The 18420-nt window shown below is 35.7% G+C and overlaps 1 protein-coding gene across 3 annotated transcripts in view; it reads left to right on the top strand.

Annotated features, from left to right (window-relative positions):
- The window catches only part of JAK2 (Janus kinase 2), a 121762-nt gene that overhangs the window by 88840 nt on the left and 14502 nt on the right, over positions 1-18420 (top strand). For 2 of the 3 annotated variants that reach the window (XM_030294264.1, XM_030294266.1), the window contains 7 exons: positions 2477-2611; positions 3701-3788; positions 6878-7005; positions 7754-7892; positions 9604-9755; positions 9910-10060; positions 10893-11026. In XM_030294264.1, coding sequence (XP_030150124.1) covers positions 2477-2611; positions 3701-3788; positions 6878-7005; positions 7754-7892; positions 9604-9755; positions 9910-10060; positions 10893-11026 — 927 coding nt within the window. The remainder of the gene's footprint in view (positions 1-2476; positions 2612-3700; positions 3789-6877; positions 7006-7753; positions 7893-9603; positions 9756-9909; positions 10061-10892; positions 11027-18420) is intronic. The other variant, XM_030294265.1, reaches the window with a different exon arrangement.

Raw genomic sequence — 18420 nt, 5'->3', positions numbered from 1 at the left:
AAACTTGAGTTAGAAATGAGCAGGGGGCATCTGGGCATCAGTTATTTAAGTGTCCACTCCCCTCCCATTCTTTCATGCCCATTCATTTTTTGAGAGAGAGAGAGACAGACAAACAGAGATAGAGAGACAGAGTGCAAGCAAGAGAGGGGCAGTTGAGAGATGGAGACACAGAATCTGAAGCAGGCTCTAGGCTTCGAGCCATCAGCACAGAGCCCACACGGAGCTTGAACCCATGAACTGTGAGACCATGACCTGAGCCAAAGTTGGATACCCAACTGACTGAGCCATCAGGCACTGCAAATGTCCAATTCTTGATTTTGGCTCAGGTCATGATCTCATGGGTACATGAGATTGAGCCCCACATCAGGCTCTGCACTGACAGTACAGAGCTGGCTTGAGATTCTTTCTCTTCCTCTTTCTCTCTCTACCCCTCCCCTGCTATGCTCTCTCTCTCTAAAAATAAATGAACTTAAAAAAATTAAAAATATTTCTTTTTAAATCTTAAAACTTAAAAATCTTCTTCTACAAAAGACCTATGTCTTAATTCTTAAGTTCTCAAGAAAGTAAGGGAAATGCATGGAGTTAAAAATAAAGAAGGAACTGAAAACCAAGTGTGCATAAGAGCTGATGTTTGGGCTGCAGGATGATGTTGGGGGGTTGGGATTTGTTTCATTAAACAAGGGAATTAAGATCACAAGCAACACGAAGAAGGGCCAAGCCTTATAAGGCCTCCACAAGACCAGGAGTTAAAAGTGAGACCATCTCAGAATAAAACCAGGACCCTCAAATAAATACATCCCCAGTAAAACAACATGGATTATGAAAAATTCATCCACTAGGAAAAGGAGAAGAAAAGGAGTGTTGTCTGCTTTTGTTGGGTTCTTAGAGAAAAAAAAGTCTCTCCTGAGAATTCGTAACTATAAGCTTTCCAGTTTCGATTTCTTTATACCATCTGCATAGTCTGAGAAACCCTAAGCCAATACATTAAAATAAAAGTGTGCCCTGTGATGCTTGGAAGAAGCAAATACAAAAAATCTTTTTGGAAGAACATACTCTTACCCTAGGCCACCCAGAATCCCCACAAAGAAAATAAACATGAGCTTTTAATCAAAAATTGTAAAACATTCAAGGAAATAATTCAGAATTAGGCAAGAGTCAGCAGACCAACAAACATGTACGTTAGACCTCTTAAGAACTTCATGGGGCGCCTGGGTGGCGCAGTCGGTTAAGCGTCCGACTTCAGCCAGGTCATGATCTCGCGGTCCGTGGGTTCGAGCCCCGCATCGGGCTCTGGGCTGATGGCTCAGAGCCTGGAGCCTGTTTCCGATTCTGTGTCTCCCTCTCTCTCTACCCCTCCCCCGTTCATGCTCTGTCTCTCTCTGTCCCCAAAATAAATTAAAAAACGTTGAAAAAAAATTAAAAAAAAAAGAACTTCATATAACAGACTTTTCAGATTGAGGTTATAAAATATATATGTATGTTTAAAGACACAAATGGGGTTGAAAACATGGGGAAAAAACCAAGACATTATCAAAAAAACCAGAACAATTTGGAGAAAGGAAAATATAGAAGTGAAAAATATGCTCATTGACGTTAAAAGAAAATAAGGAGCAGATTGCCCATTGTTGAAGGGAGAATTAGTGAATTGCAAAATCTGAAAAATTTTCAGGTGCAGAAGATAGGGAGAAAGAAATGGAAATTATGAAAGAGATTAAGGGACACAGAGAGTGGAATGAGGAAGAATAACTGATGTCTGAGTTCTGTAAGGATACAATAGATGGAATTATACAGAATTATAAAGACTTGAATCTTCCTGTAAATAACAGCAAGCAGAGAGTTGCTACATGACCTAACATTACAAAACCAGTAACAGTAGAGCTTCGGTTTGAACACTGACAGCCCAACTTCAGGGTGCAGTCTTTCAACAACTGTTTTGTAAGGATAAGCAAGAAACACTAGTGATAGCAGTAATCACTAACGCTTATCAAGTCCATGTGGTATGGACTGTACTAAGTGCTTTCATGTATTTATTAATTTATTGCTCATAACAAGAATATGCAAAATTGATTATCCGCATTCCTGAGATAAGGAAACCAGGATACCTGCAGCACAGAGATCAAATAGCTGCAAAAGGTCATACAACTAGGAGTTCCACACTCTCTCTGCCTCCACAGACCAGACTGTGCTTCCTTTCACTATTATGAAAGGCAAACAAAAATATTCGTATGCAAATAAATGTAGGTAAACACTGACACTATGAAAAAGTGATAGTTATAGCTAATCCAGGGGGTTTAAGAACATGGTGGAACCAAAATGCACTTTATTCATTAATCCCTATGTTCTGTCTTGTATTACAAAGTACAGTTAATATTTGCTTATGGATTTTTAAAAACCCTTTGTCATTAAATATATTTCCTAATTCCTATATCTTTCTTCATCTTTGCTGATTCTTATTTTTCCTTTTTTTCTTTTAAAGAATGAAAGCCTTGGGCAAGGCACTTTTACAAAAATTTTTAAAGGTGTAAGAAGAGAAGTAGGAGACTATGGTCAACTGCATGAAACAGAAGTTCTTTTAAAAGTTCTGGATAAAGCACACAGAAACTATTCAGAGGTGTGTATATTCTTTGTATAGCTCATGTAGTTCATGACATTTAAACATATGCAATCATATGGACACAGCACATTCATGCATGTAGCTTTTCAAAACTAATTTTTAAAAGTATACATATCAAGGACCTTTCTGAGGATGCTTTCTGGGGGTGGGGTTGTAGAGAATTATAGGATTTTTTAAATAATAACTTATTTCTAAACTAATTACTCATAACATTGTATTATGGGTATTACTACATTTCTGCATATATTAAGCCAGTGGCTTTCAAACTTGGTTCTCCAGAGCTTTATGGGTTTCTACAGATTTCTTCCATGGTTTAATCTATTTTTAAAAAAATTTTTGAAAGGCACTGTCCTAAAGAATGCTTCAGGTGAAATGCGGATGCCTCTGGGCATGATCTGGAGATGCTAGCCAGCAGAAACCTGCTTGTCAGTTGTCAGGGTCCTTTACATAGCAAAGCATCACCAAACATGACATAATAAACATTTGTGGTGAGTAACATGTCTTAAATGATGTTAGCGGAAGGTGACGTGAAACATACAAGTGAAAGTTTTTCTAACCCAGGATACCACAGTGTTGGTGGTTGTGATCCTTCACAACGGTACCCAGAAGTTCTCGTCAGAGGTTAGTTGAGTTAGAGTGATATTAATAACATGCCTGACATAGTTGTCATGATCTTTTATCTGCACAGTGATCAGTCTTGATTCTTTGAGAAGTTATTTGAAGCTCTCGTCCATTTACTTAGTGTCTCTGGCGTCTGCGTCTGTTCTCTCCTCCAGGTGCTGTGGGTCTAAGGCTGCTGATCTTGTATCATTCATATTGCCCTGTACCACAGTGCTCTCTCCCACTGATATTTTCTTATTCCAGGCTTTCTCAGGGGCTTTCTCTGAATGAACTCTAGCATCGAGGTTGATAGAAGTGTCAAGTCCATCTAAGGGAACCACAGCGCATTAGCCTTGTCTGTGTCCTGAGAATAAGGAAAAAGTGCATTTCTCTTATGACAGACGGGATCTCTCTGACCTATGAACATTTTTAGACACAAACAATAATTCTTTTGTATTTTTTGTATGTTTTTTTTCTTTTCCTTAGTCTTTCTTTGAAGCAGCAAGCATGATGAGCCAGCTTTCTCACAAGCACCTGGTTTTAAATTATGGAGTATGTGTCTGTGGAGAGGAAAGTAAGTAAAACTACAGGCTTCCTTACGTTCATATCATGCCTTTCTCAGAGCATCTATTGTGTATATAGAAAATTCAATTTCAGGATCATAATTAAGTATCAGTATAAACCATGTTGAAAGGAATTAAATATTGTTGAAACCAAAAACATCGTAGAACCGTTCAGCAATGTCTTCTAAAAAAGGAAATGAATGAGTGAAATTAAAATGCAGAAAACAGTTAATATGCCTTATGTCAAAATGTCCAAACAGCAGAGTCTTCGAGTAAACATGTCTTATAATCTTTTCTGTTAACCATACCAATACAGATTGTGGCTGGTTCAATATGTCATTGGAATAACTGGCCATTTTCGCACAAATTTATTTGGAATTACGTAAAAAACTAAACTATAGGTTGAATTTGTAGTGGAACTGACTGAAATGATTGGATGTTGATATTTGATATATTCTATGGCTAAATTTAGACTGTTCATAAAAACCAAGTTTACATTCAGAAAATTACATAATTCTCTATTTTCTATTAGTAATGTGGAGTAAATCTGCATCCATGCTTATATAACATGTCTTCATATTTTTGAAAATCGATTGTCTTTTCAAAGACAGTGATTTTCAAATCTGTTCTGTGGAGGTATTTAGGTACCTCAGGGGGTTGATGAAGTGAGAGTAAACCTAAGTGCAATAATGAGACTACTGCTCACTTATCCCTGACTAGAGTGGTTCTGAATTTCTCTCTTTTTTTATTGATGTTTGTCATAATTTTTCATTAAGGGGGATGAAAGAATACATTTCTTTAAAAAGTCGGAAAACAGTGTTTCAGAGCATGTAATTCCAGTTCTTATGCTTGCTTGTATATTTCACTGATCCTGTGAAACACTTTTTTCACATTTAAAAATACCTGAAATTGGGATGTGTGATATAATCAATGATAAGTCATTATTTAATTGGCAATTTTTTTCTTTTACAACACATAAAACAATGGAACTTATGACAGTCAGTTGGTATCTGTGAAACATAGTAGGTTTTTAGTGCCGCATAAAATAGTTTCATTAAGCTTTGTTCATTGTAACTCTTAGATATTTATTCTTTTTTTTTCATTTCCTTCTCTTTTTGACACTTGCTGTGACATAAATTTACCTGTGGTCAGCTCTTAATTATCAGTATATGGATTGTGTTTTCTAAATTAACTATGGGTAGCAAAACAGTCATTAAATTTGTCTTAGTTACCCAGCAAGGTCCAAAACTGATGTATACCAAGTGAGAACTAAGTAATTGTAATATTAGATCAGGCAGAATCACAATTTGAGGAAGACCTACAGTACGCATTTTAAAACAAATAATGTGAAGCATAGGCCTGTAGGTAGCATAGGCCCCGAATTGCTCACTAGGCCATGAGCTAACATGGATTACAGTGTGAAAGTCTGTCAGAATTTCTTTAAAGATATGTGTCACGATGCCATGTTGAAATTTTTTGCTTGAATTTTTTTGGTTTTTATTTTATCTTAATTTTCCTTTTTTATGATTAAAAAGATGAAGTCCTTTTTTTCTCATTTATAGAACTTACTGTTTATGCTTAAGAAACAATAAAATAATCTCAATAAATTTATATTTGAAATTGAGAACCTGAGCTTATTATATTACAAATTAGTACTAGATGACTGTAAATAAATCCTAAACCCAGTTTAATTATTAGATAACATGTCTTAATGTAGAAATAGTCCTGGCTTTGGGGAACTTGGTCAATACTGACAGGGCTGGAAATTTTTATATGTCTTAAAGGCAGTCAGGAGTTTTTTAGAAGCAAACCCTTGTTTTCCTGGCAAAATATATCTTAATACTATTTTAAAAATATACTTTTAAAGATCAAGCCATGCAAAACAAACTTTTGCTTTTTTGCAGCATAAATTAAAAGGATGAATGGAGTTCAAACTCACATTCTCCTTAATGCCTGTGATAGAATAGACATTGCTATAAGTTTTTATGTGTAGAAGAAGAATTTCAGGAAGTTTTGATGTCTAAATACAGTAGTCCCTTCTTATCTGCAGAATATTGTTCCAAGACCCCCAGTGGATGCCTGAAACTGAGGATAGTAGCCAACCCTATATACACTATGTTTTTTTTGCATACGTGCATGCATATAATAAAGTTTAATTTATAAATTAGGCACAGTAAGAGATAATAATAATAACAGAACAGTAATAACAATATACTGTAATAAAGGTTTATGTGAATGTGGTTTCTCTCTCTCTCAAAATATCATATTTTATACTAACCCTTCTTCTTGTGATGATGTGAGATGATAAAATATGTATGTGATGAGATGGAATGAGGTGAGTGACGTAGGCATTGTGACATAGCATTAGGCTACTGCCTTCTGACAGAAAGTCGGAAGGAGGATCATCTGCTTCTGAACCTGTTGACCATGGGTGCTGCAGCTGTGGAAAACAAAACCACAGATAAGCTGGGGACAATGGGGCACTTCGGTGGCTCAGTAGGTTAAGCGTCTGACTCTTGGTTTCAGCTCAGGTTATGATCTCACGGTTTCTTAAGTTCAGCCCCACGTGAGGCTCTGGACTGGCAGCACGGAGCCTACTTGAAGTGTTCTCTCTCTCTCTCTCTCTCTCTCTCCCCCCCTCTCACACTGGCACTATCTCTGTCTCAGAATAAATAAATAAACTTAAAAAAAAAAAACTGGGGATGCTACTGTAGTATCATGCAAGATAAGTTAGCTCTGAGAAACTTTCATTTGTTTAAAAAAAGCAGCCATAATTCAGTACTAATACATGGAGGTATGCTGGAGTAGTTATATATGTATATTAACATTATAAGAAAAGTATATAACATATATATTATATATTATTATATATATACGTAATTGTTTAGATTCCTATATCTTGCTTTTGTGAATAAACTAAAACCCAAAAATACAATGGTATGTTGTTGTTAAGTTTTCTTTAAATTAGTAGATTTTGCATAATTTAATCTCTTTACCTATAATACTCATATATTATAAATATATTTTATAAAAGTTTAAAATTACACGTATTTTTATTGTATTTGTGTTTGAGCCTTATTGTTTGTATATTTTAATGCAGATATTCTGGTTCAGGAGTTTGTAAAATTTGGATCATTAGATACATACCTGAAAAAGAATAAAAATTCTATAAGTATATTATGGAAACTTGAAGTGGCTAAACAGTTGGCATGGGCCATGCATTTTCTAGTAAGTAATAAGTGTAATTTTTTATCAAAAACATTCTGTCTTCTGAAGCAATGTAGAAAGGATCTTGACCCAGGAACAAGAAATAAATCTGTGAATGAATGTTGAGTCATTTAAAAGAATCTGTTAGTTGGTGAAAGAGATTATTTTAGGCATATATTTAGTTATGTAAAATCATTTCTGAAAGAGATTTGTCATCCCATCTCTTAAAATTGCTGGTAGACAATCTGTAGTTTGTGTCAGTTGGGCTTAGAGAATTTAATAAAAAATTGCGCAGAAACACGTTCTGCCGGCTGCGGATAGCAGAAAATCCCTGCAGAAAATCCCTTGTTATAGTACCTGCGGACAACCGGCCGTTATGTGTGGTGAGAAAGCAGCATTGCCAGAGGAGCAGAATACCAGGGGGGCCAGCCGGTGATCGGACCCCTCAGAGTGCACCCGTGTCCTGCCGCTGAACAGGAACAGTACTCATTACTGTTTAAAATCGCAGCTTTGGAAAATGAAGCGGAACTGAGTACTTTTAAGATCTTTGTTTCATCATGGGTGCAGATTGGTGTGTCATTTGAAAAGTAAAACAAAAAGCACAGTGCTGCCGTAAAACTTTCTTTTATGTCAAAGCACGCTTCCAAATTAGTGTTCATTAGTTAATACTGCCCTATTTTTTTCGTTTAAATCCATTTGGGGACTTTGGGTATACTAAGTGTTCAAATATTTGTGGATTGATATTTGAATGTGCATTTAACTTTGACAGGAAGAAAAAGCCCTTATTCATGGGAATGTGTGTGCCAAAAATATTCTGCTTATCAGAGAAGAAGACAGAAAGACAGGAAATCCTCCTTTCATCAAACTTAGTGATCCTGGCATTAGTATTACAGTTTTGCCAAAGGACAGTAAGTTCGACAGGAATCTCATTTAACTTTTTTTTCTTTTTGATTTTTTTTATTTGAGTATAGCTGACACACATTGTTACATTAGATTCAGGTGAACGACATAGTGATTCCACGTCTCTATTTGGACAGTGGTACAAAAAGCATGTTGTTAATTTTTTTCTCAAACTCTTTTATTGACGTGTTCTTGATTAATAATAAAATTCAACTACCATTTTTAGCAATCCAAATTAAGTTATAGTTACATCCTAGTCTCCATTTTTCCTTTCTTGTATTAAGCATGTTATCATGGACTGTAAAATGATTTTTTAAACAGTTTTAATCCCTGCTTGTATGGAAGTTCAGATTTTATCCATTTTTTAATGTGAAATTTTCTAATATATTCTTTGAGACACAAATAAATTATCTAAATTTTTCTTTCCTTCAGTCACTAAATAAAATTTTGAGAAGACCTATTACCTACTTTGAGATCTTATTTAGTTTAATTATTCAGCTAATTCTGACTTTTTAAAACTTGAAAAAAAAATCTTTTGTGTTTGTTAGCTTTCTATTTAACAAAGTAAAAATTTCAGTCACATAGTTGAAAGGAGTTTTCTTGGTACAAATAATGTTGTAACTGTATTTCATTATCTTAGCTAGTTTCTCTAATTGAATGTACTAGATGTAGACTGTAAATTGATCAACATTTGTGCCTTGCTGTATCCTATTTGAGCCAACAGTATTGAAACTTGATAGCTTCTCTGACAGTAAAGACAGACAATAAGGCGGAAAATGTTATAGGATCTTAGAACCTATATTAAGGGAAATTTTATTCTTTGGAATGGAAATTAAGGAGAAAATTTCTTCATACGGTGAAAGAGAAAGGAACCTGTACTCTTTAATCTCTTCATTAGCAAAAATATTCATTTTGCTTTACCAAAATATACTAAAAGATGCAACAGATTATCCTTCATTCTTCTATATCATTTTATTTACTTTTCTATTTATCCATACCAGATTACCAGAAGGTGGATTTAAAAGTGCTGTCTCCTTCCTTGGATGACGGTTTTCTGATGAGGTCAAAAAAGACCATAGCACCTTTACTTGTGAAATTCCATGATCTTAGCAGAGACTACCTGTATCAATTCCGTATTCAGAATATCTTGGGATAATTAAGTAATTCACCTGTCTGTTGGTCCTTATATTTTCGTGTACAAGTTGGAATTGCCACTGCTCCTGAATCATTAGCTCAGAATGATGTTCACATTACCTTTACTATTTACGCACTGTAAAGAAATACAAAAATCAAAAGGCAATTTAGGACAAGTGTTATGGGAAAAAAATTTTATTGAATGCACAACTCCTAGGAAGGGTAGAGAGAGTTGGACACGAGTTGAAACACTATGGCTCAATGAAAGGAAGTTTAGTTGATCCACAGTTTGTTGTCTAAGATTCTAATTCTCTCCATGCTGCTAACAAATTTTGTGACTTTAGGCAAATTATTCAGTTTTTATGGGTCTCAGTGTTGTCATTGTTAAAGCTGAGATAATGAATTAGATGCCCTCAAAGGTCCCTTGTGGCTTGTAAATGTGTACATTTGCTTGTGTGGTGCACACAACTCACAGCCACGCAAAAAAGACCAGATTATCCAAATCAGTTTGAAATTATTTGCATATTAAAGAATTATTTACTTGTGGGAACTATTTAACCATACTTCATTGCTATCATTTCAAAGTTCTTCAGGAGAGAATACCATGGGTACCACCTGAATGCATTGAAAATCCTAAAAATCTAAACTTGGCAACAGACAAATGGAGTTTTGGTACCACTTTGTGGGAAATCTGCAGTGGAGGAGACAAGCCTCTGAGCGCTTTGGATTCTCAAAGAGTGAGTTTATATCCACTGTGAAGTTGGACTTACTTTGTGACCCTTGATTTTCTTTCCTATGATTTGATACTTTTTAGCCTATCTTGTGTTTAAAAAAAAAAAAAAAGCTTGATTATCACATTATACAATTTCTCACCTGGTTCTTTCGTTATAGAAGCTCCAGTTTTATGAAGATAGGCACCAGCTTCCTGCACCAAAGTGGACAGAATTAGCAAATCTCATTAATAATTGTATGGATTATGAACCAGATTTTAGACCTTCTTTTAGAGCCATCATACGAGATCTTAATAGTTTGTTTACTCCAGGTATGTGTTGATGGAATAGTCCTACTGCTTTTCCGGGTCCCCTTTCTGTCTTCATAGTTTTTAACAAATCTTTACTAATTTTGTAATCCCTTACAACAAGTTCCTCGATATCTTTTTTTTTTTTTTTTGGTCTTAATTTTAATTCCAGTTAGTTAACATACAGTGTTATATTAGTTTCAAGTGTACAATATAGTGAACATTGATGCCTTTTAGACTGTCTTAGTCTCTTATGTTCATATGACTTTTCCTACTTCGTACATATTATAGTTTTCTTGATTCAGCAGTCTCTCCATTTTTAACAGAGGCCTCTTCAATAACCCGGTTTTACTTTACCAATTAATGAATAGTATGTTGTATAAGTTTATTTGGCTTATTTGACGTTTTAAAAGCAATTTTTCTTTTTTTTTTAGCTATATTTTATAGTTGAGTGGTTTTCTAAACAAGAAGTAGGTTTGTTTTTATTTGCCCGCTCCGCCTTTAAAATATGTAGCTAAATGTACATATATCTGACCCATAGGTATTTCCTGTTCCAGTACAATTTACCATTCTCACCGCAGAAGTCAAAATAATATAATCTTACTTAAAAATACTACTAAAACTGCCTGTTTTTAGCAAGTAATTTTCCTTTGCAAAAGTCTTTTTTGAAAGCCTGTTAGGTTATGGGTAATAAAGACTTTGTTAATATAGTTTAAACTATTAGAGTTGTCCTGTATTAATTTGTATTTAGTGTTTCGAGATCATTCTGATTATTTTGGTTAGCTTGTATACATACCTTTTAACCCAGACGATGTAATCTGCCAGCCCACAGTATTCATGTACTTTCTCTCTCCAGATTACGAGCTATTAACAGAAAATGACATGTTGCCAAATAGGATAGGCACCCTTGGGTTTTCTGGAGCTTTTGAAGACCGAGACCCGACACAGTTTGAAGAGAGACACTTGAAATTTCTACAGCAGCTTGGCAAGGTGAGGTGTCAGAGTTTTTTTACATAGCTAACGTATGTATCGCTTCTCGGCCTTTTGGCTAAGATCAAGTGTAAAGAGTTAACGTATAATCATAGAACATTTTATTCAGAAAATAAAGCTTTAAAGATTCTCTAATTTTCACTTTCCGCAAAATTTTAGGAAGTGTCTGTAGAAAAAAGGCTTAGTCATCAGATGTTGGAGAAATGCCGTGTTCAATAAATAGGTCTTTTTACTGAAGAACCTCTCAGAACTTTACATGTAGTGTGCATTGAACATCTTTAAGAGGATGATAATTAGTATTTCCCCTATTGATTTGACCGTGGGACTCTTTCTTGGTAGAGGCACTTCAGTTATGCAGTAGAGAAAGGAATAACTAAGTAAGTCTTTCTACCTATCTCCTTTTCTAGTCGTATCAGGAAGAAATAATCTGTCTGACTGGACCATGTTCGTTAGCAAGACAGTCTTCTATCTGCTAAAAGTCACACAGTCATACATAGCCTACATATTTTAAGTAAGACCAGGAAAAGCTTAGTTCTTTACAGGTCCAATTAAAGTGGTAAGCTCTCTTTCTTCCCCTAAGCTTGTTAGTATAGAGTTCTGTGCCATGTGGCTTACAAATTGGAAATAGAAGATGTGGGTATTTGGAGTGTATTAGTTATCTGTTTCTGTGTAACAGATTACCCTAAAACTAACAGAGGAAAACAACAAACATTTATTTTCACCCTAGTTTAGGAATTAGAAATTTGGGAGCTACTGGGTGGTTCCAGCTCCCAGTCTCTCCCAAGACTGCAATCAAGTTGTCACCCAGGCCTTGCATTCTCATCTGAAGGCTTGACAAGGGCGAGATCTACTTCCAGGCTCGCTCACATGGTTATTGACAGGCTCAGAATATCTGCCTCCAAGCTCACTTACCATATTTATTACTTACATGTTTGTGGTTGAATACATCTTGATTTATTGTTAGTTATATGCAAATATTTTCATGACCAGACGTATTAGTCATAGATTAGTAACATGGTCACTAGTCACAAAATCATGAAAACCTTGAAATTATTTTTTCTCTGTTGTTCTGAACAAGCCACTTAATTTCTTTCATCCATGGATCCCAGCTTTTAATGTGAATTATTTTATCTCCCAGAGATTGTTTTTTGGTAGACTGTACAGAAAGTTTCAGAAAATAAAATGCAACTTACTTGAAGTAAAGGGAACAATGTGTAGTGAAATTTTAATATCTTCAGTTGATGTGGGTATTTTTAATAAGCTTCTTAATACTTATACTTCTGTATTTTCCCAGGTGTCAATATGAACATGAATATATGAACGTTTGTATGATAATAAGGGCATTTTCTAGGAAAACAGTGTTTCAAATTCCAAAATCCACTGTAGATTCCTTCACTTTAGGAGTCAGAAATTTTTAAGCCAGTGCATGAAAATCTAAAGGGTAATCTAGGAACCAGACATCATTGGGAGGGTCTGAGTTACTTCTAGTTGTTAGTTTTTTTCCTGAAATGATGTGGGTTTTTTTTTTAATGTTTATTTTTATTTTTGAGAGAGAGGGAGAGAGAGGGAGAGAGCAGGGGAGGGGCAGAGAGAGAAGGACACACAGGATCTGAAGCAGGCTCCAGGCTCTGAGCCGTCAGCACAGAGCCCGACGCGGGGCTTGAACTCACAAACTGGGAGATTATGACCTGCGCTGAAGTCGGACACTTAACCTACTGAGCCACCCAGGTGCCCCTCATGTGGCTTTAATATACAAATATTTGAGTTCTTACTGAGTTCCAGGTGCCCGACTGGTCACTATGGATATAGGATATAGCCATTGTCTTGGTAGTTTATAGCTTAGCTGAAGGAGGTGGATTGCAACTAAGTGTGATAAAATACATTCACTATTTAAATTAAATTTCATACTGATCACAACTTCTAAAATTTTCATAATGTGTGAATTGGTATAAGTGTCAACATTGTAATTCATGTATGTTTATGAACTATACAAATATTATTTGAGATATCACATAGTTTTCTAATTACAGATTGCTTTTTCATGTAAAATTCTATTAATATGGCCCTTATATGATTTTGGTTATTAGTTTTAAGAATTTTTAAAAAATAGGATACAACACTATGTTGTTATTCAGTACTTGATTGGAATTTGTTTAAAATTACCCAGAAAAGTGGTGCCTGGGTGGCTCAGTCAGTTCAACAGCCGACTTCGGCTCAGGTCACGATCTCGTGGTTGGTGGATTCGAGCCCCACGTCAGGCTCTGTGCTGACAGCCCAGGGCCTGGAGCCTGCTTCAGATTCTGTGTCTCCCTTTCTGTCTTCCCCTCCCCAACTCGTGCTCTCTCTCTCTCTCTCAAAAATAAACATTAAGGGGCGCCTGGGTGGCCCAGTCGGTTAAGCGTCCGACTTCAGCCAGGTCACGATCTCGCGGTCCGTGAGTTCGAGCCCCGCGTCGGGCTCTGGGCTGATGGCTTGGAGCCTGGAGCCTGTTTCCGATTCTGTGTCTCCCTCTCTCTCTGCCCCTCCCCCGTTCATGCTCTGTCTCTCTCTGTCCCAAAAATAAATAAACGTTGAAAAAAAAAAAAAAATTAAAAAAAAAAAAAATAAACATTAAAAAAATAAAATAAAATAAAATTACCCAATAAATATTTCTAAGTCAAACAGTTCTGCAGTGAATTGTAGTATAATTACCTATAAAAGAATATTATAAAATTATTTTCAGTAATATTATCTGACATTATTGGGGTATGTTTTGATTTTTATACAATTCCTTATTATTCATAATTACCCTAAAACCTCATTAATTTAAGCATAATTCATTCAATATTTGCATGAATTCAAATTCAGCTAGATTTAAGTATATATGTAAATTATGTTATTAAAATGTACTTTTATAAAAGAACACTTAGACCTATAAATGTAATGCATCTACATATATTCATAGATGGGAGTTACTTAAAAAAAGTTTAAGTTAATATAACAAGCCTACGTTAGTTCAGTAATTACCTATGATTTACTCTCTGCCTATTCAGACTATACTCTTTTATTTAAATTTCTGATTTCTTGCATTATTTTCTTTTTTTTTTTTTTTTTTTTAAATTTTTTTTCAACATCTTTATTTATTTTTGGGACAGAGAGAGACAGAGCATGAACGGGGGAGGGGCAGAGAGACAGGGAGACACAGAATCAGAAACAGGCTCCAGGCTCCGAGCCATCCGCCCAGAGCCCGATGCGGGGCTCGAACTCCCGGACCGCGAGATCGTGACCTGGCTGAAGTCGGACGCTTAACCGACTGCGCCACCCAGGCGCCCCCCTTGCATTATTTTCTAAAAGTAATAGATACTTGAACTTCCTTAAAAAATCATTATAGTGTTTCCCTTCTTATATAATCCAAACTGTGTATTTCTCCTTTATTTATTTATTCTTTTTTTTCTTTAACTTTTTTTCAACGTTTTTTATTTATTTTTGGGACAGAGAGAGACAGAGCATGAACGGGGGAGGGGCAGAGAGAGAGGGAGACACAGAATCGGAAACAGGCTCCAGGCTCCGAGCCATCAGCCCAGAGCCTGACGCGGGGCTCGAACTCACGGACCGCGAGATCGTGACCTGGCTGAAGTCGGACGCTTAACCGACTGCGCCACCCAGGCGCCCCTATTTATTTATTCTTTATAAATATTGATGTGCTTTCTCATAGCTGGCGGTTGAGACTGATTTAGGGGTAGAAATGAATTAGGAAGTATAAACTGGGAGGTAATGGAGCAGTATTCTAACAGCGACACCTCCCCTTAAGCTTTCAACCATTTTTGGAAAATGAATGTTCCAGACAGCAAAGTGTGTACCTTCACTATCTTTGGCTCCTTTGAAAACAAAGAGATTTTAACAGCAAATTAGTGAAGAACTTTTAGTGATTATTTGTAAAAAATAAAGCAAGTAGTTAATAAAGAATAAATTAATGCTTTCTAAAACCATTGGACACAATCTCTTTTTAAAGTGATATAATAGGAGCTCCTGGGTGGCTCAGTCGGTTAATCCTCCAACTTCGGCTCAGGTCATGATCTCATGGTTCATGGGTTCGAGCCCCTCATCGGGCTCTGTGCTTACAGCTCAGAGCTTGAAGCCTGCTTTGGATTCTGTGTCTCCCTCTCTCTCTGCCCCTCTTCCACTTGCACTCTCTCTTTCTTTCCCTCTCTCAAAACTAAATAAACATTAAAGAATTAAAAATAAATAAAGTGATACAATAAATCTTAAAGTTTGATTTTTAGAATCAGAACTTACCTTACCCTAGATTCTGTCTGTGGCATTTGTCTCTCCCACGTCACCAGTTTTCTCTTCTTAAAACAAGTAAAAATATGTACAGACACACCTTTAAACTTTTAATCTAAGCATACTCCTAAATAAAAGGGAAAGAAATATTTGTGTTTAGTGTTTCCTTACATAGTGAGTGCCATATTAGTGTTATCTGTGCCATAAAGATTTTCCTAAGATGTCTCCAGCTGTCATTAATTTTCCTCTTTTCTGCAAGCATATAGCATTCATACATTCATTGTCTCTCCACACAATTTAGCTTTTAATTTCAGTCCTTTGTTGTTTATTAGATCTTGGTGTATGGATATAATGAATATAATGAACGTATTTTAGCGATATGTGCTAGTATTTAAGAAAGAGACGTAAGAAAGAATACATTAAAACATCGCTAATTTAGATGAGCAAGGAGGAAAGATCAGACTATAGAATTATAAAGTATATTTTCTTTCTTAGAGTGACTTTTTTCCGGTTATGAAAGCGACATGTATTTGTTGCAGAGTAATTGGAAAATACAGATGCATTTCTTTCACTTCAGTCTCTGTACACACACACACACAAACTTTGCTTCAGAAGGGAGATCATTCTATATATACAATTTTCTCAGGGTGTCTGGGTGGCTCAGTCAGCTGAGCATCCTACTCTTGATCTTGGCCCAGGTCGTGATGTCTTGCTGTGTGGGTTTGAGCCCTGTATTGGGCTCCATGCTGACAGTGCAGGGCCTGTTTGGGATTCTCTGTCTCTCTCCCTCTTTCTGCCCCATCCCTGCTTGCTCATGCTGTCTCTCTCAAATACATAAACTTTAAAAATTAAAAAAAAAAAAAAAAAAATATATATATATATATATATATATAATTCTCGTTATTTTTCATTTGTTATATCAGGATTTTCCCATTATTAATATTCTTTTGAAACATAATTTTGTAAGTGAATATACTGTAATATATTTACAACATTCCCCATTATTGCAGCTTAGAGTTTTTTTCCTTTTGATTTTTAACATTTTTAGTTTTTTTTTATTTAATTTTTTATTTTTTAACATTTACATCCAAATTAGTTAGCATATAGTGAAACAATGATTTCAGGAGTAGATTCCTTAATGCCCCTTACCCACTTAGCCCATCCCCCCTCCCACAACCCCTCTAGCAACCCTCAGTTTGTTGTCCATATTTATGAGTCTCTTCTCTTTTGTCCCCCTCCCTGTTTTTATAACATTTTTAGTTTTTTACACAGTTCTTTGGATTTAACATTATTTTAAACATAATGTAAATTGAGGAGACTGTAAGGGTGACATTTTCAAAATATATTTACAACTGTATGTATTTCTCAGTAATTTAGTTTGTAGGAAGTTAAAGGAAAATGGTATGGTCCTTAGTGGTAGCATTTTTTTTTTCAGTTTTAAAGTTTGTTTGTTTATTTATTTGTTTATTTTGAGAGAGAAGGAGAGAGAGAGAAAGCGAGCACGTGTGTGCAAGTGAATGGGGGAGGAGCAGAGAGTAAGGAGAGAGAGAATCCCAAGCAGGCTCCATAATGACAGCACGGAGTCCCAGGCAGGCTCAAAGCCAAGGAACCAGAACCCTGAGATCGTGACCTGAAGAAACCAAGAGTTGGACACTTACCCGACTGAGCCACCCAGACTCCCCTAGTGGTAGTTTTTTAATGTAGATATTTTCTAGCTGCATTTGACAATATAATATTAATTTCATCTTTGCTTATTTGAAAGAATTGATTGTTCAGTGGTCTAGCTATTTGTATTGCCTTATTGAAGCAATCTAAAACACCATCTCTACAAAAGTGTGTATCACTTTTTCATTTTATAAAAGCACAATTTTTGGTGTACTGCATTCTTTTATTCTTTTCAATTAGCAGCATGGTAAAAATATTCAAAGGAGGGATTTGTACTCAAGGTTATTTCCATATTTTTTAAACCAACAGAAATAATGGTATATTTTAATATTCATAAAAAGAGTTAAGAAAATATTGTGAAAACTTTCTTCTGCTATCAGAATTCTAAAATGAGTATTTTTGTGATCTTTTATACTCACGTCCTCATATACTTATATTCTTTACTCGTCACCTCAGTTAAAACCTAGCTTTTTGGAAATCCTCTTTATTACCTATCACTCTCTGATGCAGATCTGGGACACACAGATCTGGACCTTGCTGCTACTTTTCCAAAGTCAGAATCTCCAGCATCATATATAGTCCTATGTGAATATGGTTAGTCTCTCCTCATCATTGGCCAACATCTTGTTTGGTAATCCACATTTCAAGTACTTTTGGTACTCCTTGTTTTCATCTTCACCTTACTCCTGCTATTATTTGGGGCATCCATTGAATACCTTTTTAAATTTCCCAATCTCAGTCTGTGAACATGTTAATGAGTGCGCTTTGAATTCTGTAATCCCTTATAATAATCTTACTTATGGAATTCAGACCCTGAAATCTCCCTCTTAACTATAACTTTGTATCTTTAGACTCTTTCCAACACATACATCCTCCTTTGGTGTCTTTGTCATTGCCAGTGTCTTTGACCCTTTCTTGTTCCTGAAGCCTGTGAGCCACCTTCTAGATCCAACTCTGGTTTTCCAGAGGAGGTAGACCTCCTGGTAAGCAGTTACACTCTGCTTCCGCTGCTATCCACAGTGCTGTCACCTTCCCTCCCATGATTGTCTGTTTTAACTTTCCCTGTCATTTCCTAGTGCAGGAACAATAAAATTCTGAATTATTTTTTTTCTATTTGTGTTTTCAACTCTCGAACACTGTTAAGAAAGAAATCAGATATAAATGTTTATTGTTTCCATTGCAAATTGATTTCCAACATTAGCTGGTACTTAGGACTGTTTTAATTGATTGTTCTTTTATTCTCCCTTATTTGATTTCTTCTGTGGTGCCTGCCCATTCCAAACGTTTTCATTCTCTTCTGGTTTCCTGTCCTAAATCTTTCTTCCCACACAGTGTTTGCCTTTACCTTCTTCTTCCAAAAGAAAGTAGAGGCATTCCAAATTTAAACAGTGAGATTGATTTGTGCCTATCAAATTGACAAAGATTTAGAAATATTAACAATGGTTAGTGTTGGCAGGAATATGATA

The sequence above is a fragment of the Lynx canadensis genome, chromosome D4 (genome assembly GCF_007474595.2).
Source record: "Lynx canadensis isolate LIC74 chromosome D4, mLynCan4.pri.v2, whole genome shotgun sequence".
In the NCBI taxonomy this organism is placed as follows: domain Eukaryota; kingdom Metazoa; phylum Chordata; class Mammalia; order Carnivora; family Felidae; genus Lynx; species Lynx canadensis.
The sequence above is the reverse complement of the archived record's forward strand: the minus strand, read 5'-3'. Positions and strand labels throughout refer to the sequence as shown.